Source organism: Leopardus geoffroyi, chromosome E2 (genome assembly GCF_018350155.1).
Source record: "Leopardus geoffroyi isolate Oge1 chromosome E2, O.geoffroyi_Oge1_pat1.0, whole genome shotgun sequence".
NCBI classification, from domain to species: Eukaryota; Metazoa; Chordata; class Mammalia; order Carnivora; family Felidae; genus Leopardus; species Leopardus geoffroyi.
The window spans coordinates 8,200,055-8,227,222 of record NC_059335.1 but is presented as its reverse complement, the minus strand read 5'-3'; the positions used below and the strand labels follow the sequence as shown (position 1 = coordinate 8,227,222).

Sequence of the window (27,168 nt, the reverse complement as noted above, 5' to 3'; positions counted from 1 at the left end):
AGAGCTAGTGAGAAAACGAGGAGCATACAGGCCACAAGCTAAGAAGGGCCTGGCACCTGGGAAAATGAGCAGAGTGCCAAAGCCAGAGTTTGCTTGGAGGGTGAACCTAGATATTGGTTTTGGGGCCCTGCGGCCTCTGGGAACAGGATACAAAGCTTGTCTGAGGAGAAGCTCCAGAGGCCACACTTCAAAGTGAGGGTGACCTAGAAATAAATCCCCTCGGGGACTATCAGCAAAATTACCTGTTTCGAACCTTGGCACGGAGCAGCCCACACACTGGTTTTCAGCCTGATTTTCCCCTACCTGGGCTGTCCACAAGTTCTCAAGCCAAACTTTAAAGTGATTTAAGCTGGAAGTAGCTGAGGCCTGACATAAGCAAACCAGCCTTTTCTGGAGAAGCCCGCCTTCACCACAGATGAAGCTCCCAGTTAACATGAGTAACACACAATCGAAAATCACTAAACACAGGCCGTACAACACCACGAGGGAGAACCAGCAGAAAGGAAGCTGAAAATAATAATCAAATTGGAATATTCACATATAATGTAACATAAATATGTTTCATGTGTTTCAGTAAATAAGAAAACAGTTGAAAAATGGAAGTGCAAGCAGATCTGAAAGAGAAATGGACAGTGTTATTTAAATGGTCTGGTTTAGCAGCCGGGTAGACAGAGCCAATGCAGATTTAGTAAACAGGCAGTAGAAATGATGAAATTCACCAGCATGCAGCCCAGAGAAACGAAGAGATGGAGAATTTAGAGAGAGAGGTTAAGAGTCGTGGGAGATGGGGTGCCTGGATGGCTCAGTCGGTTAAGCGTCCAACTTTTGATTTCAACTCAGGTTGTGATCTCATGGTTCAGGAGTTCAAGCCCTGCATCTGGCTCTGCGCTAACAGTGGGGAGCCTGCTTGGGATTTTCTCTCTCTCTCTCTTTCTCTCTGCCCCTCCTCAGCTTGCTCTCTCTCTCTTTCAAAATAAACACATAAACATTAAAAAAAAAAAAAAAGAAAGAAAGAGTCATGGAAGATAGAGAAGGTCTAACAATGCCATCTAGAGCTCTAGCAAGAGAGGAGGAAGAGAAGGTGACAGGGCCGTTGTTTGAATGGGTAACGGCTGAGAATGTCCCAGAAACAATGAAAGAGGCCAGTCCTCGGAATCAAGCAGCTCAAGAAACCACAAGCAGAACTAGAGACTGGGGGCGGGTGTTGGTCGCGGGGAGACCACTGAGATGTCTGTTGCTGTCCAGGTCAGAACTGCCGGGGGCTGGCTATGTTCGGGAAGTGACGCTGACGGGACAGGTTACGTGGGGGTAGGAAAGAGAGAGAGGATGAGGGTGAACAGGTGTGCGGATGACCAAGACTGGGGAGGAGCAGGGACTCTAGAGGCAGGACCTGAGCCAGGTTTGGCCACGTGGGACGTGAGGTGCCTATTGGCCATCTGGGCCGAGATGTCAGGTGGGCGACTGGACGGTGGGGACTCGAGGCTGGAGAGCGAGTGTGGGAGAGCCGTGCACGGAGCACTAAAAATGGCCCGCGGGCCACACACAGCCTCTCCACGGTTCAAGTCGCTACATTAGACAAAGGAAGAACATAAACGCATGAAACTTATTTTAATATTTTAATTTAACCCAGTCACTCTAAAATATTTTCATGTTGACCTTGGATCAGCATGAAAATTATCCATGTAACCGTTCGTGTCATCACCACCTGTAAGTGTGATGCACACACACGCACACACGTTGTGTTTCTGCTCGGGTTCTCCTCGCTTCCTGTGTCCAGCAGCCACACGTTGCTGGGGCCACCGTATAGGACAGCGCAGGATGGACAGTAATTAAAGCCACGGCCAGTTGAAGTGCCTCAGGGAAGACATGAGAGGGGACGAGGAGGGACCTAAGGCTAAGCCCCGGGGCAGCCCAGCCGGTCGAGGTCTGGCCAGGGAGATGGGACGGAGTGGTCAGTCGTGACAGATGCCGTTTTCGGTTTCTTTAAGATGAGGACAGGCAGGCACCATTGGCTTGGGTGAGACACAAATTGCCGGCTACCCCAACGGGGAGAGCTTGGTGCCTGTGAGGGCCGAGAAGGAGGCCAGTGTGACAGACTCGTGAGCAGAGGCGATGTCCTAGTTGCCCACCAGGGAATGGATGCTGGGGGCTTGTGCCGCGCCAGAGTCAGCGGCCAGGCCGGGGATGTCTGAGTGCTCGGCTGGTCTCTCTCGACTCCCGAAGCTTGGCCTTGGCGGTGACGGGAGCACAGGGGAATATATTTTTTTAGGTAGATTTTTTTTTTTTTTAATCGAAGATCAAATCCACATCACACCCAGTTCACTGTTTCAACTATTTTAAAGCATGCAGTTCGGTGGGTTTTAGGATATTCACAATGTTGTGCAACCACGACCTCACTCTCTTAATTCCAGAACGTTTCTTTAACCCCGGGAAGAAGCCCCATACCTGTTAGCCGTCACTCCCCATTGCCTTTGCCCCTCGCTCCAGGCAACCACTCATCTGCTTTCTGTTGTGCTGGATTTGCCCACTCCGGACATTTCAGATAAACAGAAGCGCCCGACACATGGCCTTTTGTGTCTGGCTTTTTTCACTTGGCATAATGTTTTCGTGGTTCCCCCATGTTGTATGAACCTGTGGTTCTTTCCTTTCTGTGGCCCAATAGTGATATTCGGCTGTATTCATCCATCAGAAAGTTTCCACCTTTTTTTTTTTTTTCTTGGACTATTACGAATAATGTACACATGCATAGTGTGAATTTTGTTTTCAGTTGGTAGATGCCTGGGTGCAGGATTGCTGGGTCATGTAGTATCGCAGCTTTTTATTATTTATTTATTTATTTATTTATTTTTATTTTTTATTTTTTTTAAAGATAAATTTCTTTTTCAACGTTTATTTATTTTTGGGACAGAGAGAGACAGAGCATGAACGGGGGAGGGGCAGAGAGAGAGGGAGACACAGAATCGGAAACAGGCTCCAGGCTCTGAGCCATCAGCCCAGAGCCCGACGCGGGGCTCGAACTCACAGACCGCGAGATCGTGACCTGGCCGAAGTCGGACGCTTAACCGACTGCGCCACCCAGGCACCCCTATCGCAGCTTTTTAAAAAAAGAAAGGCGGGGGCCCCTGGGTGGCTCAGTCGGTTGAGTGCCCGACTCTTGATTTCAGCTCAGGTGATCCCAGGGGTCTTGGGATCAAACCCCGCGTCGGGCTCCGAGCTGAGCCTGGAGGCTGCTTGGGATTCTCTCTCTCTCTCTCTCTCTCTCTGTCCCTCTGCCCTGCTCACGCATGTGCTCTCTCTCTCAAAAAAAAAAAAAAAAAAAAAGTAAGGAAACAAAACAAAAGAAACAGTTACGGTAGAATTCCTTCCATATCCTTCACACCTGCTCCACTTTTCCCTACCTCCCTGTGCCCTGAATTTGATGGTCATAATTCCCACATGCCCCCTTGTCCTTTTATACCTGGGCACACACCCCTGCATTACACAGTTTTAGCTTTACCTAACTAGTCGCACCGTCTGTCTTCACGTTAACCAAGGTGATAAATAGCCCTTATTCCTCCATTTGGTGTGCGGCTGGACGTTCCCTTCCCCGTATCTGGAGGTGATGGTAGAGGTCACCTCCCTCGAGAGCTCTGATGAGGGTTCCTGTGTAGAAACACCTAGAACAAAACGTGGCCTGGGCTCAGGGCTCCTGACACATGGGCTGTAACAATGGTAAAAAGGTCATTAGTGGAGCACCACTGGGACGGACATTCTGCCAGTTTTGGTTTTAGTTTGACGACTGTCAGTCGGTGAACGTTCTCGAGCCATCAGCTTGAACACGCGTGTGTGCCCTTCCCCAGGGTGGGTGTCCAGGAGCATATCACCGGGCCCGGTCTGAGTCACTCCCAGGGGCACGCGGGCCAGGGGCGTCCACCACCTGTCCCACCCCACCCCCACCCGCTGCGCTCCTTTCCTGAGGGCCCGTCCCCGTGTCTGCACCCCTGGCCCGGCTGGCACGCACACGTCTGCCTGTCTGATGGGAGCATACAGAGCTGCTCTGTCGCCGCAGTTCGTGTTTCTACTGCTCGTCCTGGGAGAGGTCTTTGCACCCGACCTTCGACTGGTGCAGGGACTTCCCTTGGTGCCCTCGGCCCGGGCTTTGGTTGAATCCTCTCCGGGAGAGCTGCACCTCGAGGCGGCCGCCTGGCCGCTCAGAACAGCTCCCGCGCCCCCTCTGTGCTCCAGGCCGCGCCAGCTGCTGGTCCACGGTGCCGTTTCTCCATCCCCCAGCCCATCGGAGAGGGTCAGCGGCTTGCCCCGGAGCCACGCCCCACAAGTCAGGACCTTGAGCACACACATCCGGCCCCGGTTCCTCGGTTTGTCATAAGGAGGAGATGGACAGGGCGCCCGGGGGGCTCAGTCGGCAGAGCGTTTGACTTCGGCTCGGGTCATGGTCTTGTAGTTCTGTGCGGCTGGGGTTGCACTCACCTCCCCCCGCCAAACTGTGCCCCTGCAGGGACAGCATGGACAGCGTGAAACAGAGCGCGGCCCTGTGCCTGCTGCGACTCTACAAGGCCTCGCCTGACTTAGTGCCCATGGGCGAGTGGACGGCCCGCGTGGTGCACCTGCTCAACGACCAGCACATGGTGAGGCCCCCGCCCGCTCACCGGGAGACCCTTCTGCCTTGGACGCTCACGTAGAAGCCCAGCAAGTTCCGCCTCTGCCCTGATTCCCACCTGGACGCCCAGGGACCCCCACCTCTGTCCCTGCCTTTACTCAGGCACCCAGAGATCTTGGTCCAGTGTCCTTAGTACCTGTCACCCACCCAAGTGTCCAGAAACCCCCACGTCGATCCCTGATTACCCCCCCTGACTGCCCAGGGATCCTGTCCAGTGTCCCCCACGCCCATCACCCACCCGGCCCTTGAGCCTCTGCTTGCAGATCCACAGCCTGGACACTTATCCCCAGTCTGACCCTCCCCACCGCCCCCCCGCCCTGACCTGCCATTTGTCTGTCTCTGCAGGGTGTGGTCACGGCTGCTGTCAGCCTCATCACCTGTCTCTGCAAGAAGAACCCGGACGACTTTAAGACCTGCATCTCCCTGGCCGTGTCTCGCCTGAGCCGGGTGGGTGTGGTCTTGGCGCTGGCTGCAGGGAGGTGGCCTTCCCTGGAGGCTCTCTGTCCCCTGGAGCCCCTCTCTCGTCCCCCTCCTTCTCCCGGAGCGGCAGCCCCGCCCAGTGGTGATGAACTCAGGCTCTGAATTAGGTTCATCCTGGCTCGGCCACTTCCAGAGAGGCTTCACCTCTCTGGGCCTCATGTCCCCAGTCTGTTCAATGGGGACACTCCCGGCGCCCACCTCACGGTGTAGCTGCTGTCAGTCCGTCTATATGGTGTTAGTATGAGCACCCGGGAGGTGAGAACAGCTCTCCGGATTCCCACCCCACCCCCCGCCCTCCTGTCTCTTACTTTCTCCTACTTCTCTTTCTCCTACATCTCCCTTCCTCTCTTTCCTTCTGCTTCTCTTCCCACCTTCGCCCATGTCCTGGGAACATGCCCTGAGGCCTCCTGTGGGGACACAGATGAGTCAGCCTGAGCCCTGTCCTGTTCGGGGGGGAGGGGCACGCGGTAGGGCCGACAGTGTCCCAGATTTTCACAGGAGTGATCTGTGCTGTCACGGAGGTAGTGCAGGGCACTGTAGACCCCCAGAGGAGACACTTAACCCAGCCTGGCACTCTAGGAAGGCTTCCCGGGAGAGGTGATCCCTGAACTGAGACTTGGAGTGAATATGAACATTTCCTGGGCAGGTAAGGGGAGGCCTGGATTCTCAAGCAAAGAGAACAAACACACCAGCTCATTCAGTTGCTTTGTCATTCATTCACCATACATCTGAATGCTCCTGTGTGCCAGGCTGGTCCAGGAGACACCTACAGTGACACTCGGGTCAGGGCACATACCATCATGGCAGTGGCACAGAGCATGGTGGGAATGCTTCCTGGAGGAGGGGTGAGCAGGAGTTTGCCATAAGGAGAAGTCCCACACCCTTCTACTAATTCCCCACCTATTCCCCGAGCCTTTCTTTCTTTCTTTTTTTTCAATGTTTGTTTATTTTTGAGAGAGAGAAGAAGCAGGGGAAGGGCAGGGGTGTGGGGGGGAGAGAATCCCAAGCAGGCTCCACGCTGTCAGCCCTTGGAGCAAGGAGCTCACGGGAGGGAATTGGATCGGCAGAGACTTCCTGCCCTGCAGACAGCAGCACTGTCAAAAACTCGACGGGCACCATGCTAACTAATTCGGATGTAAATTTTTAAAAAATAAAAAATTAAATAAAAAAAAAAAAATCGGCAAGCACCGCAGCCGAGGTCGTCCCTCGCCGTGTGCCCCCTGGCTTCCTCCCTCCCCTCCCTGAGCCTCAGATTCCTGCACCCCCTGGGGAAGGCAGTGTCACTCTGCCCCGCCCTTCCCTGTCCGGGCCTCACCCCCTCTTCCCGCCCCCAGATCGTCTCCTCGGCCTCCACCGACCTCCAGGACTATACCTACTACTTCGTCCCGGCGCCCTGGCTCTCGGTGAAGCTTCTGCGTCTGCTGCAGTGCTACCCGCCGCCAGGTACCGCCGAGCCCACCTGGCTGGGGATCCGGGGCCTCTGACCTGGCCGGGGGGGCTGTCAGGGTTTCTGCAAGGCTGCAGTCGGGGCGGGGGGGCAACCCAAAGAATCAGACAGATCACGGCGTGTGTTGATCTGCCGTGGGCTGGGGTCCCTGGGAAGCCACGCTTGTGCTCTAGCCCTGTAATGTAGGGGCTGTTGTCACACCCATTTTAGTGAGGGGGAGACCGAGGCTTGGGAAGGAGGGGGTCCTTGCCCAAGGTCACCCAGGAGATCAGGGGGTGATTCCAGGCAGTGCCGTCTGGATTAGCATAGCTCTGTCAGAGGTGTCCGTGACCTTGTTGCTCGAGGTCACAGCCATGGTGTGGATGTTGTGCCCATAGTGAGCCAGGTAAGGCACCGGGGGTGTCTATGCGCTCCCGACAGAGCCGGTGAGGGGGAGCCATCCCTGCAATATGCAAACAGGGAAACAGGTTTGGAGAGGCGACGTCACCTTTCCAGGCCCAGGCCGTGACTAAGGGGCAGAGCCTGACTGCACCCTCTCTCTGCAAATCCCTCACTCCGCCATACGGGCCAGGGCTTCCCCTGAGCTCCCATATCCTCAGCTGTGTCACTTCACGGAGCAGTTTTGAGGGACCCTGTGCTGAGGTGCTCAGAACATAGTAGGTGACCGATAAACCAGTTCCCTTCAGTTCGGCCAGGGTACCGAGCACCTGCTGTGGCCAGGGACCGATGTGCGGCCCTGAATGTTCACAGCCAACCGTGCGCATGCGCACATATCTGCGAACGCCTGGCCGTGTGTGCGAGTCTGCACGTGTCGGCACGTCTGTGTGCGTACATGCACACGCTAACGGGCTGTATGACATAAGTGACACCAGAGGCCCCTCGCAGGCTGTGAAAGCCAGTGATGAATTTTATCGTGTGGCCCTGGGGAAGCCTCGGGCCCTTTCTGGGCCTCTTTCTCATCCTGGAAGGAAGAGCTCAGGCAGATCTCTAAGCTCCCTTCCATCCCAGGAGCCCTGCCTCATCATTTTGGGGTGTGCCCAGAGCATGCACCTCACCTACTCTCACCCTCTCTGCATTGTAGGCATTTCATCCATGGCTGAGCAAATGGTGCGCAGAGAGACTGAGGGGCCGTCTCCCGTTTACTTACAAGAAATTTTTTTAAGTTTATTCATTTGTTGTGAGAGAGAGACCGAGACAGCGTGAGTCAGGGGAGGGATAGAGAGAGAGCCCGATGTGGAGCTTGAACTCACGAACCGTGAGATCATGACCTGAGCCGAAACCAAGAGTCGGACGCTTAACCGACTGAGCCACCCAGGCGCCCCTATTTACAAGAAATTTTTTTAACGACGCATTATGAAAAAGTTTCCAGGATACAGACAAGTAGAGCGTCCCTGTCACCTGGACTTCACATTTTGCTGTACGTTTGCTCTTATTTTGCTAATTTTTTTCTTAAACATTTAAGTCAGTTACAGACATCGTGATGTTTTTACCTTTAAGTATTTGTTATGTATTTCTACAAACTGTAGGCATTTTTGTTCACAGCAGTAATTCTGTGGTCACACTTAAAGCTAACAGTGGCTCCCCAGTGGCCTCGGGGCCACCGCAGACTTCCCTAATTTTCCCCAACATAGCAATCACAGTCTGTTCAGACTAGGGTCCAATCAAGATACAAGCCCTGAGGGAGGCCTGGCTGGCTCAGTCGGTGAAGCACGCGACTCTTGATCTCAGGGTTGTGGGTTCGAGCCCCACGTTGGGCATAGAGGTTACTTAAAAATTTAAAAAGAAAAAAGAAAAAGAGACAAGTATCAGATTTCATTATTTCTCATAAATCTGTCTTAAATCTGTAAGGAATTGTCCCTTTATCCTGTGACCCTGGCTTTCACCCCAATTTTTTATTATGAAAAACTTCAAACACGAAGAGAACTTGTGCGAACAGAGTAGTGCACGCCTAAGCCCCGCCCCAGACCCAGCGGAGACCGTTAACACTGCTCTTCACGCCCTCGTTGGCTTTGTTCTCTCAAACACCCGCTTGCTCGGTTACTTGACGTAAGTTGCACACATCACAACGCTCCCCTCCCCCAAGTTCACCTGTACACATTTCCTAAGACCGAGAACACGGCGCAAAACCACGGTGCCCCTGTCGCACCTGGGAAGATTCAGAATCTCTTCACAGTGTCGACTGGCTGTCCAGGCACCATGCAAACCACCCTCGTCCACAGCTTTGTTTGTGTGCCTTAAAGAAAAAAAAAGAAATACGGTACAATCTGGGACCACGGCTTAAATTTCATGAGGTCTTTTGTCCCTGTTTGTGGCCTGGAAATAATAGCCCCCCACCCCCCGCCCCCTCGCTCCCTGTTTTTGAAGAAGCCGGGAGGGTTTTGCCTTGAAAGGGTGTCCCGCATTCTGGATTTGGCCATAGCTGCCTCGTGTCCTGTTTTTTGTTCCTCTGCCCCGTGAGCCGCCTGAGACATTTGGGCGCAACAATTTTCGCTGGAACGCTTGACAGCTGGTCTTGTGTGTTTGGTTATTTAATTTTTGTTAATGTTTGTGTATTTTTGAGAGAGAGAGCACAAGCTGGGAAGGGGCAGAGAGAGAGGGACAGGATCAGAAGCAGGCTCTGTGCTGACAGGGCAGTGACAGCCTGACGTGGGGCTCGAACTCACGAGCCGTGAGATCTTGACCTGAGCCGAAGTCAGACGCATAACTGACTGAGCCCCCCGGGCGCCCCTTGCCGGCTGTTCTATCCACGTGGTGCTGCCTCGCATTCCACAGAATGGCAGTTATGGGTGTTTGTATGGACTTCCGGTCGGCGTCTGTCTGTCTCGGGTGCTCAGACCGCTCCTTGGGGAGACCCAGGTTTCACAGTGTCTCCCAGGATGGTTTCTGGAGACTTCTTTGTTCTGTGAGAAGCCTGAAGGGTGTTGGTGCTGCAGAAGGGGAAACTGAGGCTCACCGGGGTGGGTGTCAGCACAGAGCAGGACAAGAGCCCGGGTCTGGAGTCGAGTCTTCTGCTGCCTTGCTGCCACACACACCCCCTGCCCCCCGGTCACCTGGAGACCAAGGATGAGCTTGAGGGAGCAGAGACCCCAGGCCACGGCTGCAGGGCCCACACTTCCAGCGGAAGATGAGCGCCGTGGGGTGGCCCCTGCTGAGCCGACAGCTCAGCCCGGGACGCGCCCTCCGTTTCCCCAGAGGATGCTGCCGTGAAGGGACGGCTGGTGGAGTGTCTGGAGACCGTGCTCAACAAGGCCCAGGAGCCGCCCAAGTCCAAGAAGGTCCAGCACTCCAACGCCAAGAACGCCATCCTCTTCGAGACCATTAGCCTCATCATCCACTACGACAGGTGCCTGCCTGGGGGCTGGGGCCCTAGACTCCTGCGTCCTAGGAGGACGGGTCTGGGGGTCGTGACTTCTATGTAAGAGGACGATGAAGCCATCCAGATTGGTGCGGGATCCCCTCCTGGAAAGCAGAATTCCCGAGTCTCTTCATGTGGGCCCAACGCCCAGATGTCTGCATCACCAGAGGGGGCCGTGACGGGGATGGAGGGCGAGAGTTAAGATCCAGGTCCTGAGGGTGATGCGGGATGGGTCGGCTGGGCCCAGGTCCTCCAGCCTCTCATGTGCCCCCACCTCGCCCCGTCTCTGTTGCGCTCTCGCTGGCAGTGAGCCCAACCTCCTGGTGCGAGCCTGCAACCAGCTGGGCCAGTTCCTGCAGCACCGGGAGACCAACCTCCGCTACCTGGCCCTGGAGAGCATGTGCACGCTGGCCAGCTCCGAGTTCTCCCACGAGGCGGTCAAGACCCACATCGACACGGTCATCAATGCCCTCAAGGTATGACGCGTCGGAGCTGGCCTGGATCTCTGCTCCCGGGGAGAGGCGCGGGGCTCGGAGGCCGTCGCGGAGCCTGGACCGTCCCCCACCTGCTCTCCTCCCTCAGACGGAGCGGGACGTCAGTGTGCGACAACGGGCGGCCGACCTCCTCTACGCCATGTGCGACCGGAGCAACGCCAAGCAGATCGTGTCGGAGATGCTTCGGTACCTGGAGACGGCCGACTATGCCATCCGCGAAGAGATCGTAAGTCCGGGGAGGAGCTGGGCACCCGGGTCCCACGGAGGAGGGGGCTGAGGTTCGGGACTCCTGGGGCCTCCAGCCCGGGACAGCGGTGAGCCCGGGTGCGGTCATTCCACACTTTGCCCCGCGGGGGCGCGCGCGCGCGCATCCTCACGCAGCCTCCCTCCCTGGCTGGCAGGTCCTGAAGGTGGCCATCCTGGCGGAGAAGTACGCAGTAGACTACAGCTGGTACGTGGACACCATCCTCAACCTCATCCGCATCGCGGGCGACTACGTGAGTGAGGAGGTGTGGTACCGCGTGCTGCAGATCGTCACCAACCGCGATGACGTCCAGGGCTACGCGGCCAAGACCGTCTTTGAGGTCGGCACCCCCACCTCACCCGCACCGCGGGACGCCGGGGCTGAGGGACCAGCCATCCCGGGCCGCCATCCTGCTTCATCCGCCTCAGAGCAGTGCCTTGGCCTCCCGGGGCCACCGGCAGGCCCCGGGGGCCAGTGTGGGGGTCGGCGGGCCAGTGTCGTGTGCGGGCCACCCAGCGTGTGTGTGGTCACTGATCTCCGGGTCCTGGCAGGTTCCCACTCCCTCGGCCCGAGAAAGGCGGGACGCGTGCCGTCCGAGGTACCACCGGGGGAGGGGGGGGCAGTCACATGACCAGTCTGTGCCTCAGTTTTCCCATTACACCCCTACCCCCACACATACACACACATCATAGCAGGGTGAGAGTTCCACAGGTTCATAGGAGTCCGGCGCCCCAAGCAACCCTGAGTCTGGGTGCCTGCTCGTCGCTGTCATCACCCGCCCTGTCCCTGCCTTTGCAGGCGCTCCAGGCCCCAGCCTGCCACGAGAACATGGTGAAGGTCGGTGGCTACATCCTCGGGGAGTTTGGGAATCTGATTGCTGGGGACCCCCGCTCCAGGTGAGAGGAGGGGTGAGCACCCGGCACTTCGAGGAGTCCGGGGCTCGGGGGACCCAAAGAGTCTCAGGGTCAGTGGCGACGGGGCTCCCGGGAGCCTCTGGGACAGGGTGTCTCGTGATGGCCGCCGTCGGGGTGGCCTCTGAGGGGGGCAGCAGGGCCCTAGGCGGGGAGGGGCACACCTGCTGACGCGCCCCGCTCCCCGCAGCCCCCCGGTGCAGTTCTCTCTGCTGCACTCCAAGTTCCACCTGTGCAGCGTGGCCACGCGGGCCCTGCTGCTGTCCACCTACATCAAGTTCATCAACCTCTTCCCGGAGACCAAGGCCACCATCCAGGGCGTGCTGCGGGCGGGCTCCCAGCTGCGCAACGCTGACGTGGAGCTGCAGCAGCGCGCCGTCGAGTACCTCACGCTCAGCTCGGTGGCCAGCACGGACGTCCTGGTCAGAGCGCCGGCCCCCGCGCGCCCCTCCCGCACCCCTGAGCCTTGGCCGCCCTCTCCTCCGCCACCAAGCCGTCCCTGACCCGCCCTCGCCCTCCCACCCCACAGGCCACGGTGCTGGAGGAGATGCCGCCCTTCCCCGAGCGCGAGTCGTCCATCCTGGCCAAGCTGAAACGCAAGAAGGGCCCCGGGGCTGGCAGCGCCCTGGATGATGGCAGGAGGGACCCCAGCAGCAATGACGTCAACGGGGGCGTGGAGCCCACCCCTAGCACTGTGGTGAGTCCCTCGGCCAGCGCAGGGTGGGGGGCCCGCCGGGCACTGCCCGTTCTCACCTCCACCTGCACCTTCCCTGCAGTCAACGCCCTCGCCCTCCGCCGACCTCCTGGGGCTGCGGGCAGCCCCTCCCCCAGCCGCACCCCCAGCGACCTCGGGTGCAGGGAACCTCCTGGTGGACGTCTTCTCCGACGGCCCGGCTGCCCAGCCCAGCCTGGGACCCACACCCGAGGAGGCCTTCCTCAGGTACTACCTGCCTGGACTCCAGGCCGCCCCTTTTCCTTCTGCCCCCTCGCAGCCCCCTCCTCCCTCCCTGTCCCTGTGCCTCTGTCGCCCTGGCTGCCACTTCCCCGGGCCTCCTCTCTCCCTCTGGCCACTCTGTACTCTTGGCTGACCCTGGCCACACTGTGTCGTCCTTCCCCGTAGCCATGTCTCAGCCTGCTTTTCCTTCTCTCTTTCCCTCCTCCCTCTTTCTGTCTCCGGCCCTCTGCTGCCTCTCTGGGATTGGCTGCCTGCCACGCCTGTCTTCTCTTGTCTGCTCTGGGATTGGATGGCCCAGCGAGCTGGAGCCGCCTGCCCCTGAGAGCCCCATGGCTTTGCTGGCTGACCCAGCTCCAGCTGCTGAGTAAGGGGTGGCCTCAGGGTTGGGGGGCAGATTTGCATCCCCTGGGAGGGATAGGGGACTTCGAGCCCTCATCAAGGGGTTCCTGATGAGCTGCAGAGGCCCGGATTTGGAGGGGAGTGAAAGCCGGGGTCCTCTGATACGGGGGCAGGGGTGGGGGCACACACCAGTGTCCTGTTCCCATGAGAGACAATCACCAGTTTGATTCTGGGGTCCTTTGGGGGGAATCTCGTTATGTGGATTCTGGGGTTCTGTCATTTTGGGGGCTCCTGTCTCCCACCTTTAGCTCTGGGTCTTCTCCTCTAGCCCCCCAGCCTCTTCCCATCTCACTGCTTTCTCCACTTTGCAGCCCAGGTCCTGAGGACATCGGCCCGCCCATCCCAGAAGCGGATGAGCTGCTGAATAAGTGAGTCAGGGGAGGGCTCAGGGAGGGGAGTGGGGACAGGTGGGGAGCACGGGGAAGGGCCTCGTCGACAGGCACTCCTGGCCTCCTGAGCTGCCCGCCACCCCACCCAGGTTCGTGTGCAAGAACAATGGGGTCCTGTTTGAGAACCAGCTGCTGCAGATTGGAGTCAAGTCCGAGTTCCGGCAGAACTTGGGTGTGTCTGGTGCTGGGGGCGGGGTGGTTGGGCTGTGGGGATGGGGTTTCGGTGACCCCTGGGCTTGGGTGGTACCTGGAGAGGAGGCTGAAGGACCTCAGCTGGAACCCTGCCCCTCCCCACCCTGCGCAGGCCGCATGTATCTGTTCTATGGCAACAAGACATCTGTGCAGTTCCAGAACTTCTCGCCCACTGTCGTCCACCCCGGCGACCTCCAGACTCATATCCTTCCGGCCTGGCCCAGCCCCCTCCCCTGAGCCTGGCCCCTCCAGGCCTGCCTTCCTGGCCACTGGGAAGCAGATGGACCCAGGTCCAGAGCCCTGTTCGGTCGTCTTACTTGAAAGCCTAAGCACCTGCTCACTTTGAGGCTTAGTGTCTGTCATACCGGGGCGGGCCTCTTCTCCCCAGGACAGCCTGCAGACAGGGAAGCGATGGGATAGGTCTGCCTCAGCTTGTCTCTGTCAGGCCTCTTTGACCTCGTCCTCCAACGAGCTCCACACCCATGATTCCAGTACCTCCTGCGCCCAAGAGCCAGGCCTGGGGGTCTCGATGCTGACCAGAGCCCTCTTGTGTCACCTGAGCCCGTCACTTTGCCTCTGTGAGCCTTCCTGTCCCCTTCTCATAGTGTTGTTTTGAAGATGGGTGTTGTTGGAAAACTCTGGAAGGGTGGCTGGCAGAAAGGAAAGGGTCAGTCCCCTCTCCTTTCTCTGATAGTGGTTTTCACGCCCATGAAACTACAGGGGTTAGACCCCAAAGCTATGAGGACCTTTTCAGTCCGTTGCCTCATGCACCGATGTTTCCAGAGAACTCCCGTAGGCTCAGCTCTGTGCCGGGCATGGGGGGAGGGGAAGGGCGAGAGACGCGTAAGACCCCATCCTTGCCAACTTGAAGGGAGACGTGGTAACGCTGCTGGTTTTTTGTGCACCTACCATGTGCCAGACACACTGCTAAGCGCTTGTCCTGGATTATTTCATTGAATGCTGAGGACACTGTCCATTTTGCAGATGAGGCTTAGGAGGTAAAGTTGCTTGCCCATAGTCACCGAGGTGGTAAGATCCAGGATTCAAACTCAGGTCAGCCATCACAGCCCCGGAAGGGCTTCCACCCTGGTGGGGTGCGACATGCCATAATGGAGGTCGCCGAGCCCATGGTGGAAAGCCAGAATAGGCACCCAGGCGGTGGTCGAAGGTCTCACTTAGGAGGGACTTTGGGCCTTGTGGTAGGAGTCCGGGATGGCGGGACCAGCTCCTCAGAGGCCTGCAGGCTGGGGCCGCGGGGAAAGTTCAGAACCCTCAGGGGTTCATGGCCACGACCGCCGGGGCCGCCGCCTCTTTCCGGCTTCCTTGACCACAGGCGGGCACAGCTGGCGGTGCAGACCAAGCGCGTGGCCGCGCAGGTGGACGGCGGGGCGCAGGTGCAGCAGGTGCTCAACATCGAGTGTCTGCGGGACTTCCTGACGCCCCCGCTCCTATCCGTGCGCTTCCGGTGAGTCTGAGTCTGGCAGGGCCCTGCCGGGCAAGCGGGCACGGTCTCCTGGATGGGGGCGGGGCCTGATGGAGCCCTCCTTGCCACCCCTCCCTCTAGGTACGGGGGCGCCCCCCAGTCCCTCACCCTGAAGCTCCCCGTGACCATCAACAAGTTCTTCCAGCCCACAGAGATGGCGGCCCAGGACTTCTTCCAGCGCTGGAAGCAGCTGAGCCTGTGAGCAGCGGGGGGCGGAGCCACAGCCACATCTGGGGAGGGGGTGGGGCCTTGACTTGACCTGACTCGACTTTGAACTGACCTGACTTGAACTTCCTTCCCCACCCCCCACCCCTCCCCAGCCCCCAACAGGAGGCTCAGAAAATCTTCAAAGCCAACCACCCCATGGATGCGGAAGTCACTAAGGCAAAAGTGAGTGACAACTGAGCAAGACAGGAGAGGGGCCCCTAATTCGGATCTGGGGAACCGTGCCCATTTTTCTGTGCCTCTGTTTTCCCCTTTGTAAAGCGGGGCCGGTTCCCACTGGCAAGGGTTTTGGGGAACTGGCTCACTACGGCCTGGTTGCTGCCGGATCGGCACCCTCTGATGGCTCCCCTTCTCTCGCCCCAGCTCTTGGGGTTTGGCTCTGCTCTCCTGGACAATGTGGACCCGAACCCCGAGAACTTCGTGGGGGCTGGAATCATCCAAACGAAAGCCCTGCAGGTGGGCTGTCTGCTCCGGCTGGAGCCCAATGCCCAGGCTCAGGTGAGTGGTGGTCTGGGGGGCGTCACCCCCTGCCTGGTTGTACGTTCTCTGTGTCCCTGTGTTCTCTATGCGCTGTCTTCCTCTCCCCTTCCCTCCTGATTTTCACCTCTCCGCATCTCCCCCCTTCTGGTTCTGGCTTTTGACCTTTCACCCTCTACCTCCTGTGTCGCTTCCATTCCTGCCTCTCGTCCCTTCGATCACCTTTCTGATCCCTTCGCCCCTTTTCTCTTGTTTCCCTTATATCCTCCTCTCCCGGGCTCTCCGACACCTCTGCCTCCTCCCTGAGTCCACACCATCATGTCCCCCACCCAGATGTACCGGCTGACCCTGCGCACGAGCAAGGAACCGGTCTCCCGTCACCTGTGTGAGCTGCTGGCCCAGCAGTTCTGAGCCCTGGACTCTGCCCCCGGGGATGTGGCCGGCGCCGGGCAGCCCCTAGGACTGAGGCAGCTTTGGTGGATGGGGCAGGGAGGGGACCTCCATTGGTGACAGGGAAGACCCCAGGGGTGGGGGGATGCCTGGGACCTTCCTCCGGCCTTTTGTATTTTTATTTTTGTTCATCTGCTGCTGTTTACATTCTGGGGGGTAAGGGGGAGCCCCCTCCCTCCCTTTCCCCCCTAAGCACAGAGGGGAGAGGGGCCAGGGAAGCGGGCACCTCCTCCCCTCCCACCCCACCCCATCGTAGCCCCTCCCGCCCCCTCCCCGTCCAGGGGCTGTGTATTATTGTGAGCGAATAAACAGAGAGACGCTAACAGCAGTGTCTGTGTTCATGGCTCAGTCCGAGGGGTCAGAGGAGCGGGGTGAGGGCGTGGAGAGTGTGGGTGGCCAAGCTCCGCAGCCCATGGGTGGGGCTCTGGGCGGACACCAGCAGCAGCAACCGCCGTGGCCCCAACTGCAGGGCCACCAGCCGCCATCCTGCGCCTGGCTCCTCGGGCCCAGACACCAGGTAGCAGGCTCTCGGCACCTGGGCCCTCTGGGCTGCATCCTCCACCTTGTCCTCTGGTGTCCCCGGCTCTGGAAGAAGGACAGGAAGGGCCAAGGTGACCAGTGGGGCCTGGGCAACTAGAACGCCAACCCGCAGGAGCGACGCCACATCCCGGGCCTAAATTCGACTTCTGATGGGTGGGGGCCTCATGGCTCCAGCCGGCTGTCCGTTGACTGAAGAAGGCCATGGAGTTCACCGCCCCCCCTTCTTCCCAGCCAGCCGACGCCCCCTCTTCCCTGGGGATACTGTGTGCAGCCCCGGACAAGCCGCTTAGCAATACAGACCACAGACACACAGGTCACCCCTACCCGGTACCAGGCATGGGGCTCCCTTCTAACCCTACCGAGGACCCCGCCCCACTTGACACGTGGGAAGGGGGGGCGGGGAGGGACAGTCCTCTGTCCCTCCCAAGTAGAGCCCTTTACCATCTTGCTACATTCATCGGGATCTTCACTGGGGCTGTAGAATCATCCTAGGTCCCTTCCTTTGTCTCTGTAGGGCCTCGTGGGTTGCAAGACAACTTTCCCTTCCTAATCCAGGCTCCGCGGGATGCCCCTCACCCCCGGCGGGGGGGGGGGGGGGGCAAAAACTGCAGACAAAGCCTGTACTTTGAGCGGTTCAGTGGTGCGTATGGATATGGGAACCAGGCTGCCTCTGTGTGAACGCCAGCTCTCTGCTGCTTATCAGCTGAGCCTCCGTTTCCTCATCTGTACTATGGGAATGAGGATATAACAGGCGATATCCCTCACCTATGAGGATGAAGTGAATCATTACGTACATAAGCCCTCGGCAAGAGATTCAGTGTCAGTGTTAACTACCAGGATTGCCCAGTAGATTCTGCAGTCTGGAGGCTGGGACCTCCCTGCCACTCCCCATCAGTGTGGATGCCCCGGTCCTCCCCGCTGTGATCTGAGACTCGCTGTCCTGCAGTGTGCGAAGGAGGCACTTTCGGCCGCTGACCTGGTGGGAAGTGCGTGGCGGTGACCAACGAGTAGAAGGAGCGGAGGAGGCGCCTGCGCTGCTCAGGAGAAGGCTCTGGAGGGGGAAGAGAGACCAGGTGACCGAGAGTTCCTCCACGGCCCACGCCCCTCCTAGCCCCGCCGTCGCCGGTCACCTTGATCCCCAGAGGGCTCCACGGTGAAGAGGCAACGTTTCAATTCCAGGTGGAGGAGCAGCAGCCTGCGAGAAAGGGGGTGTCACGGGCCGGGGAAGAGGGGATGAGGGTCCCCCAACCCACGCGCCCGACCAAACCCTACCCGAGGACGTCCACGTGCAGGGGGAAGCCAGCGGGCAGCGCTCGGGGTCCCAGCGGCACGCAGGTCCGCAGCGGGTCTAGCACTGGCTGCCACCAGCGGTCCAGAAGCTGAGGCAGGGCCGGTGGGCGAGATCAGGGGCGGGTACTAGGGGAGGGGGCGTGGGCAGGGAAGAGAGGAGGGGCCCACGAGGGCGGAGGACAGAGGGGACCAAGGAGGGGATGAGAGCGAAAGAGGGACGGGGCTGGCGTGAAGGTGATTGGAACGCAGTCCACAGGAGGCGGGGCCTACAGGAGGGGCAGGGCTGACGGAGAGCGGGTCCAGTGCGGAGAGAGCGCCGGCCGGGCGCGGTGGTGAGGGGGCACAAGGGCCCGCGGCAGAGGGTGTAACGCGGGAAAAGCGGGGACACGCCCGGATTCACCTGTGGATCCAGCTGGCTGAGGGGAGGGCGCGGCCCGCAGAGCAGACACAGCTCCAAGCCCGGCAGCAGCGTCAGGGTCAGAAGCCGGTGCGGGACCTGAAGCGGGGCGCGGGATGGGCCGGCCGGAGCCCCGCCCCTCCCCACCGAAGCCCCGCCCCCTCACGTCTCGGCCCTTTCGTCCCTTCCAGCTCGCCCACCGCAGGCGCAGAGCCCCCGCAACTCACCGTGGGACTCCCGTGTGGCAGGTACACCGGGTAGTCGCGAGCGGCCTGAGGCGGCAAGGACCCCACCAGCCAGGGGAGCAGCACGGCCTCCGGCGTCCCCAGCCGCCACCAGCTCTCTGTTGCTGCGACCACCCGGCCCGACACGACCAGGCTGCCAAAGGCCGTGCCTGCTGCCTCAGCGAACCCAGAGAGGGCTTCCTGGATAAGGCAGGCAGGCCGAGTCAGGAGTCAGGGGACACAAGCAGGGGCAGCGACGATTTTCCCAGGTGGGCCAGGGGTGTGAAGAAACTGGCATGCTCGCCTGCCTCACCCTCCCGGGGCCTGGGTTCCTTCCCCTTCACATGCAGGTACCATCCCCAAGTCACATTGTAAAGTGAGATTAAACAGGTAACGTGCCTGCTTCCTGGCCTGACAACGTGCCACTGAAGCTACCGGTTACAACAGCCCAGTGGCGGCTTATTGAAACCTACTACGTGCCAAGTAGGCGCAATCGACAGCCTACCCCAGCTCAGAGAGGTCGGGTCGCCTGCCCAGAGTCCCTCTGCTGGGAGGCGGCCATGCCAGGTGACTCAACAAGAGCCGTAGTTAAGGAAGGATAGATGGAGATCCACTGGCAAAAGGACCAGCATGTGCCAAAGCAAGGATGTTGGGAAGCTGTTGGGATTCGTGGGACCCCCGAGGCAACTGGGCGAAGGCGGACTGTGGAGTTAGAGGTCGGGGTGAGCTCGTTGGTGGGTTTCAGATCCCACAGGTCCTCAAACACCAGGCTGAGGGCATGGAAGCTGGTCCTGGGGGCGATGAAAGCCACCGGAGGGCTGTGAGCTGGGGAGGGGCGGGGTCAGCCCTGGGTGTAGAAAGACCCTTCTGGGGCCAAGTGGGGGGTTGGGGTTGGCCCAGAGGATGGGAAGAGGTTGAGGCAAAGGCCCGGGGGTAAGAGGATCAGGACTAAGCCAGGGCCACAGTGACAGGTTCAAGGGTTCCCAGGCATCCTCAGTACCTGCAGGAGAGACACCTCTGGAGGAACCACACAGTCCACACACTGGGTCAGGTCCCCGATGCGCTCAGAGTCCCCCAGGAAACTGTCAACGAGGCGGTAACTGGCCTAGCAGAGGGGAGAAGGAAGGGACTTAAGGACCCGGATGGCCCCCAGATCTGCCGCCTCCCCTTCAGAAAACTAGCCCCGCGGAGCCTAGCTCTGGGGTCAGATGACCAGGCCGCCGCAGAGGCTGCTGGGAACTGTAGTTCCCAAATATCAGCGACAGGGCAAGCTAACTTCCATCTTCACGTCCTGAAGCCTCACCCTCAACTCCTTCTTCAGCCTCTCTACGTTGCGGATATTGGTCAGTTCTTCAAGCCCCACAAGAAGAACCTAGAAGAAGCAAATAAGAGAGGAGGGGCTGGGGATCTGGACTCCTGGTGTGAGGGAGGAGGATACTGAGAACTCAGGTTCCTGGGTTTGGGGAAGAGGGCTAGGGAGTCTCACCATGGCCCCAAACACCATCTGGAGTAGTCTCTCCAGCCTCAGCTCCGAGGTGCCCTCCTCAGATGACAGAACAATGAGGGTGATGCTGTGAGAAAGGGGGCCAAGAAGCGAGAATGAGTCCAGGCCTCAGAAACAGGGCAGTGACTCGATCTTCTGCCGGCTACATCTTCTGCCAGCCAGCACAACCCGCTTCTTGTACAGAGAAACCCAGGGATCAGAGAGGGTAACTGGCTTGGCAAAGATTCCACAGCCAAGTAAACAGCTGGCCGTGGCGGCCGTCTTCGACAGGGGCTATCATCCGGGCCCTGTGCCTGCCCCCAAGCTACCACGTGGAGACCTGTCATGGAAGTTTTTCCACACCACGGTCGTGTCCTCGGTCCTTGCAGAGCTCAGCTGCACCTCGAGATTCTGCCCAAACATGTGTACTCCATTGAGAGAGCCGATGACCGAGAACGGGAGCTGGGGAAAAGTTGGGGACATTAGACGGGAGCCCCCAACCCCCTCCACCTTGGGACCCAAGCGTCCGGGGCCCCCGCCCCCTCCTCTTTCTGGATCCCCTGGCCCCTCCTCTTCTGGGAACCAGGATTATTGGTCCATTCATTACACTCGTGGCCCTCTAACTAAACTCAACTCTGAAACATCTCCAGACCCTACTCCCTTGCCGACCCAGAGTCCACGTGCCCAGCCCCCTTCTATTTTGGAGATCCAGGCGTCCAGGGCCCCACCTGCTGGCGGGCGGGGGCGCCGCCGCGGCTGCTTCTGCAGAACAAGGGGACTCCGCTGGAGGCCGCGAGGCAGAGCAGATGCACGGTGCCCTCCGTCCCCTCCTCGCCCATTTGGAACCCCCTCCAGTCCCCTCGTGGGGGCAGTCAGTGACCACCTTGGAACATGCCCATAGTCACGCCAAGTCGGCAGGCCGGTCGGCCATCCGAAGCCGCCAGAGGGCGAGATGGGGAGCTGATTGGCAGAGAAGTAAATTCCCGCCTTCTCCATCCAACTCAAACCCACCCTCAGTCTCTATTCCAGCACCTCCCCCAAGCCCCGTTAGGTTCTCTTCCGCCCCAGCCGGAAGTCACATACCCCTAACAAAGATGGCGCCTCTGGGGCTTGCAATGCTTCGTAGTTTCTCCCTGAAATAGTTCGGCTGGCTATTTATTTAAAGAAGAGAATGAAGAGCCCGGCTTGAAGGTAGTGACGGCGCCCAGGCGTTGTCTAGCAAACGTCAGGTAGGCTAGGATGTTTTACATTCTAAAGTGATAAACAGCTGTGCCCGACTCAAAGATGGTGACGGTGCCGGGGCGTTGCCTAGCAACCCCGCGTTCCGTCTAATTTCCAGGCTAAGACTGTATAGAACTGTGCCCCACTCAAAGATGGCCGCATTTCGAATCTCGAGCAAAGCCGAGAAAAATACCATCTCCCCCTTCCCCCTCGCGGATGGTTTGGTCCGGCGAACGTTGCCTAGTAACCACCTAAGGAGAAGGTTGTTTTTGTTGTTGGAAAAAGAAAGACGAAATCCTTTATTTTCCAGAATCACAAAAATAACCTTATTTTTCTAATAAATTTATACACGCTAGTGTAGCACGCCGAACGTGAAAATAGCCCCCACTTTCCCGAGATAAAAGGTTGACATTTAACACAAAATATTCACCCATTGTTGACAAATATGATCACTGTGCTAATGTTGCCTTCAAACTTTTTTTTCTCCTCAGACCGCATAAATACGACGTTTTTGTATAAATGTCTTTTGATAATCAACATTACGGATGTAAGCAGATCGATTTAGCCAATCCTGTATTGGCATACATCCGTTTCTTTCTTCTGTGTATTTAAAGTAAACTGATAAAGTAGAATTTCATTTAGTTATGAATTGAAACAACTAGAACTTTTTTGCTTTGTGAGAACAGTGGCCTGCATGCGCCCAAATGTATTTGCAAATATATAGTAATGTTAAAAAACATTTGTTTCCTGAAAACCTGTTTTGCCTGCATTCTGGATTTGATGTTTAGGAGCTGATACGAAATATATTAAGAGGTTTATTCTCACACTAAATTACATCAAACTTCTAGAGGAATAAACATACATAAAATAATAAATGAAGTAAAATATCAGTTTCTCCCTGCTGTTCTATGAATTTTCTTCAGTCCATATTTATTTTTATTTTTATTTTTATTTTTTAAATTTTTTTTTTTTCAGCGTTTATTTATTTTTGGGACAGAGAGAGACAGAGCATGAACGGGGGAGGGGCAGAGAGAGAGGGAGACACAGAATCGGAAACAGGCTCCAGGCTCTGAGCCATCAGCCCAGAGCCTGACGCGGGGCTCAAACTCACGGACCGCGAGATCGTGACCTGGCTGAAGTCGGACGCTTAACCGACTGCGCCACCCAGGCGCCCCCCATATTTATTTTTAAAAATTTTTAATATTTATTTATTTTTGAGAGAGAGAGAGACAGAGCTTGAGTGGGGGAGGGGCAGAGAGAGAGGGAGACACAGAATCCAAAGCAGGCTCTGAGCTGTCAGCACAGAGCTCGAGGTGGGGGCTCAAACTCATGGACCCTCAAGATCAGGACCGGAGCCGAAATCGGACGCATCTGTTGGATGCTTAACCGACTGAGCCACCCAGGTGCCCCCAGGCAATGTTTCTTTGTAATTACATAAGTGTTGATGACTCATCTGCCCTCCTGTTTCCTTCTTGCCCCTCAAACTCTCCTTTCAACATTATTTAAAAGTTGCCTCCTTCCTGAAGTACAGCCTACTGGAAAACGGTTTCCTCACAACACTTCTGACACCACATGTGTGGGTTTTCCACACCAAGCAATTCTCCAGTGCCCTGTGGATACCAACTGGGTGTCTTACAAGTCAATTCAGTTCTGACTCCAACCACCTGGAGTCAGTGCAGACCCCAAAGGTCAAGGGCTCAGTCCCATGAGTCTGCCCCCACTTTGGACATCAATCGTGGAGCGCCCGAGTGGCTCAGTCAGTCAAGCGTCCCACTCTAGATTTCAGCTCAGGTCATGATCTCATGGTCATGATCTGAGATCAAGCTTGGAGTTGTGCTCTGGTCATGGAGACTGCTTAAGATTCTCTCTCTCTCTCTCTCTCTCTCTCAACAAACAAACACACAAACAGAACTACCAATGCAAGTAGTGGGTCCACAGGTTATCCATACTTCTGTCTGAATTGGCTACAAATTGGGGGTTCCACCTCCTCAGGTTTGATCATTTGCTACAATGACTCACAGAGCCCAGGGCAACACTTTACTTAGTATTACTGATTTCTTGTAAAATGTATTATTAAGGATAGCCATGAACAGCCAGATGAAGAAGTACCTAGATGAAACCCAGAGGGTCCTGAGTACAGGAGATTCTGTCTCTATGGAGATTGGGGTGCATTATTCCCCCAACACAGGGATGCAACTCAGAGGTTCTCTGAACCCATGCCTTATTGGGGGTTTTCAATGCAGATTTCAGGGGCACGTGGGTGGCTCAGACAGTTGAGCGCCAGACTTTAGCTCAGGTCATGATCTCACGGTTTGTGGGTTCGAGCCCTGCATTGGGCTCTGTGCTAACAGCTCAGAGCCTGGAGCCTTCTTGGGATTCTGTGTCTCCCTCTCTCTCTGCCCCTCCCCTGCTTGGGCTTTGTCTCTCTCTCTCTCTCCCTCTCTCTCTCTCAAAAATAAATAAACATTAGGGGCACCTGGGTGGCACAGTCGGTTAAGCGTCCGACTTCAGCCAGGTCACGATCTCGCGGTCCGTGAGTTCGAGCCCCGCGTCGGGCTCTGGGCTGATGGCTCAGAGCCTGGAGCCTGTTTCTGATTCTGTGTCTCCCTCTCTCTCTGCCCTTCCCCCGTTCATGCTCTGTCTCTCTCTGTCCCAAAAATAAATAAACGTTGAAAAATAAATAAACATTAAAAAAATTTTTAATTCAGATTTCATTAGATAGGCAAGATGGATTAAATCATCGGGGCCATTGGTGATTAACTCAACCCCCAGCACTCTTCCCCTCCCCAGAGATCCCAGGGGTCTTAGAAGCTCTTGTGTGACGAACCAGTAGGAAACTGAGGCTACGTGGGACAATAAAAGATGTCCCTACCTCCCCTTAGCACAGGAAATTACAAAGATTTTAGGAACTCTGGGCCAAGAAGCGGGACCAGGAGCAAACATATATTTCTTATTATACCATAATATCACATCTTTTAGAAAGTCTCTTGGAGTTGAATTCTGTTTATATTGCCTGGAATGGTTTCCTCCCACCTTCATTATCATACAGTTCTGGAGTGATCGTTAATTTTTTTTGAGTCTTAACATCTACCACCTTCTTCTAGTTTCTATTTCTGCAGTTAAGAAGTTGGCTGTCGGGGCGCCTGGGTGGCGCAGTCGGTTAGGCGTCCGACTTCAGCCAGGTCACGATCTCGCGGTCCGTGAGTTCGAGTCCCGCGTCGGGCTCTGGGCGGATGGCTCAGAGCCTGGAGCCTGTTTCCGATTCTGTGTCTCCCTCTCTCTCTGCCCCTCCCCCATTCATACCCTGTCTCTCTCTGTCCCAAAAATAAATAAACGTTGAAAAAAAATTAAAAAAAAATAAAATAAAATAAAAAGAAAAAAAAAAAGAAGTTGGCTGTCATTCTATGTATAATTTCTTTGTGGAAATTTCTTTCACTCTGCGGGCTATTTAGGCTTCTCTTTCACTACCATGAGTCAAAGCGAGCAGGTTTTTTTAAACATAATTTTATAGGGGCGCCTGGGTGGCTCAGTCGGTTGAGCGTCTGACTTTGGCTCAGGTCATGATCTCACGGCTCGGTTTGTGAGTTCGAGCCTGCTTCAGATTCTGTGTCTCCCTCTCTCTCTGCCCCTCCCCCACTCACACACGCACACTCTCTCTCTCTCTGACGTAAACATTACAAAAAATTTAATGTAACTTTATATTCTGTGCTTCCAGGATTCAAGAATTCGTGTTTTGTTTTGTTTCCACTAATTTTTTAAAGTAATCTCTCTGCCCAACACGGGGCTCAAACTCACAACCCTGAGATCAAGAGTCACATGCTCTACAGACTGAGCCGGCCAGGCACCCCGATTTTTTTTTTTTTTTTTTAATTTCTCATCAGCTCTAGACAATGCACAGCAATAAATTCTTAAAAATGTTGTTTCTCTTTTATTCCATTTTTTTCCCATTTCTGACTCCAATTAGAGAAATGTCAGACTTTCACTTTCTAGCACCATATCCATTTTCAAATTTAAAACATATTTTTTCATTTCCTAGTTGGGTAATCTCTTCCCTTTTCCTTGTTTTCCTTTTCTTTGTTAACTTTTTTAAAGTGTATCTATTTATTTTGAGAGAGAGAGAGAGAGAGAGAGAGAGAGAGAGAGAAGATGAGCAGGGGAGGGGCAGAGAAAGAGGACAGAGGATCCGAAGCAGACTCTGTGCTGACAGCAGAGAGCCCCGTGCGGGGCTTGAATTCATGACCCGTGAAATCATGACCTGAGCCAAAGTCGAGTTGAACGCTCAACGGACTGAGCCACCCAGGGACCCCCTGGGTTGGTTTGTTTGGTTTTTTTGAGTTTATTCACTGAGCGAGCGAGACAGAGGACAAGCAGGCTCCACACTGCCAGCACGGAGCCCGACGCGGGGCTCGAACCCACGAACCGCGAGATCACGACCTGAGCCGAAGTCCGACGCTTCACCCACTGAGCCCCCCAGGGGCCTCCCAAGTTAAGTTCTAAAGACTGTGACTTCCATCTGGCTTGCGTTCTCCCTCTTGCTGGTACTCTCTCCTGCTTGCTCTGATGCAGCCAGGGCTATGTTGTGACGCACCCAAAGCGGACCATGGACCCGAGCACAGTCTCGGGCTGACAGCCTGGGAGCAACTGAACCCCGCTCACGATTACAAGAGGGAGCCTGGAAGCAAGCTTCTCTAGTTCTGCCTTCGGACGATTTCCGTGCTGGCTGACGCTTTGATCACAGCCAGTGAGAGACTCTGATGCCGGGAGCCACCTAAGCCACACCTGGATTCCTGATCTGCAGAAACCACGAAACAATCCGCGTGGTTTTAAGCCGCCGAGTTTTAGGGTAATTCGTCACCCAGCGTGAGAGAACTTAGACAACGTCCTTTTGTTTCTCTCACCATTTTGCGCATCATGGTACATTAGGAACCCAACCATTCGGGGACTTGGAGCCCCGGGATCTCACATCTGTTAACCGTTGTTCCCATGGACTCTAACTCACAGTCCTTGCCTCTGTGCTGGTGGCCTTTGACTCTGAACTCCTTACTTGATATTGAGCAGAGTCCCGTGCGGAGGATTTCCTTCTGCTTCTGCAGATTTGCAGGAGTGTTACCAGCCTGGAATGAGCTCAGCGGCCCTGGGAGGCCCTTGCTTAGATGGAGAAAAAGACTCCTTTTCCAATTCCCATAGAGCTTCAGGCTCTTGGTAATGCCTATGCAGCAGTAATATACTCTTCTTTTTTGTTAATTTTTGGCTCTCTGTCTTTTTTGGGAATGGGAGGGAGGGATTCTTTTCTTTCTTTCTTTCTTTCTTTTTTTTTTTTTAAGTTTAGTTATTTTGAGAGAGAAAAAAAAAAAAAAAAGGCGCGAGTTGGGGAGGGGCAGAGAGAGAATCCCAAGCAGGCTCCTCACTGTCAGTGCAGAGCCCAATGCAGGGCTCGAACTCATGAACCCTCAGATCAAGAGCTGAGCTGAAGTCAGAGGCTTAACTGACTGAGCCACCCAGGTGCCCTAGAAGGTGGGGGGGGGGGGTCGGTTAGGATTCTTGAAGAATCTCTCATGAGGTCTACCTCTTAAGAAACCACCAATGTTGCAAAAACAGTATTATAGCACCTAATCCATCATAATCCCAGAAGCTGAAGTCCAGGCTGAAATATCTAATTGTTTATTTATTTTTATCATTTGTAATATATGAATGGAAATGTTTAAAAAAAAAAAGTTCATACAGCTGATCATACATTCAGCTTATCTAAAGAAAGGTTTCCTTTTAGCTGCTAGGGCAGATTTTTAATTTTAGGAAGTATTTTAATCTTCTTACCTGTTGATCATTTTTCCTTTCTCCAATTTAATCTTCCTTAC

General features: G+C 56.1%; 2 protein-coding genes across 6 annotated transcripts in view; one reads left to right on the top strand and one right to left on the bottom strand.

The window, feature by feature from the left end:
• Positions 1–16,481, top strand: part of AP2A1 (adaptor related protein complex 2 subunit alpha 1) — a 30,316-nt gene extending 13,835 nt beyond the window's left edge. The window contains exons 5-24 of one of the 2 annotated variants that reach the window (XM_045441829.1): positions 4,496–4,625; positions 5,003–5,104; positions 6,472–6,580; positions 9,777–9,927; positions 10,247–10,415; positions 10,522–10,659; positions 10,835–11,017; positions 11,476–11,573; positions 11,779–12,010; positions 12,118–12,285; positions 12,365–12,528; positions 12,842–12,907; positions 13,254–13,310; positions 13,421–13,503; positions 13,636–13,725; positions 14,865–14,988; positions 15,088–15,204; positions 15,327–15,396; positions 15,595–15,729; positions 16,042–16,481. In XM_045441829.1, the coding sequence (XP_045297785.1) occupies positions 4,496–4,625; positions 5,003–5,104; positions 6,472–6,580; positions 9,777–9,927; positions 10,247–10,415; positions 10,522–10,659; positions 10,835–11,017; positions 11,476–11,573; positions 11,779–12,010; positions 12,118–12,285; positions 12,365–12,528; positions 12,842–12,907; positions 13,254–13,310; positions 13,421–13,503; positions 13,636–13,725; positions 14,865–14,988; positions 15,088–15,204; positions 15,327–15,396; positions 15,595–15,729; positions 16,042–16,119 (2,464 nt within the window). In that variant the 3' untranslated portion in view covers positions 16,120–16,481. The remainder of the gene's footprint in view (positions 1–4,495; positions 4,626–5,002; positions 5,105–6,471; positions 6,581–9,776; positions 9,928–10,246; positions 10,416–10,521; positions 10,660–10,834; positions 11,018–11,475; positions 11,574–11,778; positions 12,011–12,117; positions 12,286–12,364; positions 12,529–12,841; positions 12,908–13,253; positions 13,311–13,420; positions 13,504–13,635; positions 13,726–14,864; positions 14,989–15,087; positions 15,205–15,326; positions 15,397–15,594; positions 15,730–16,041) is intronic. The other variant, XM_045441830.1, reaches the window with a different exon arrangement.
• FUZ (fuzzy planar cell polarity protein) lies at positions 16,474–21,388 on the bottom strand. Of its 4 annotated transcripts, none has more exons than XM_045441834.1 (11): positions 21,176–21,388; positions 20,433–20,554; positions 20,096–20,180; positions 19,913–19,981; positions 19,610–19,714; positions 18,613–18,810; positions 18,389–18,484; positions 17,971–18,077; positions 17,829–17,893; positions 17,675–17,749; positions 16,474–16,743 (listed from the first exon to the last, which is right to left on the bottom strand). In XM_045441834.1, the coding sequence occupies exons 2-11, from the start codon at positions 20,513–20,515 to the stop codon at positions 16,517–16,519; spliced, it is 1,110 nt and encodes a 369-aa protein (XP_045297790.1). In that variant the 5' UTR covers positions 20,516–20,554; positions 21,176–21,388; the 3' UTR covers positions 16,474–16,516. The 4 variants fall into 4 exon arrangements, with proteins under 4 accessions (XP_045297790.1, XP_045297787.1, XP_045297789.1 ...); XM_045441831.1 differs by lacking the exon at positions 21,176–21,388 and adding an exon at positions 20,821–21,122; XM_045441833.1 differs by lacking the exon at positions 21,176–21,388 and adding an exon at positions 20,976–21,116.
• Between the last annotated feature and the right edge of the window lie 5,780 nt (positions 21,389–27,168).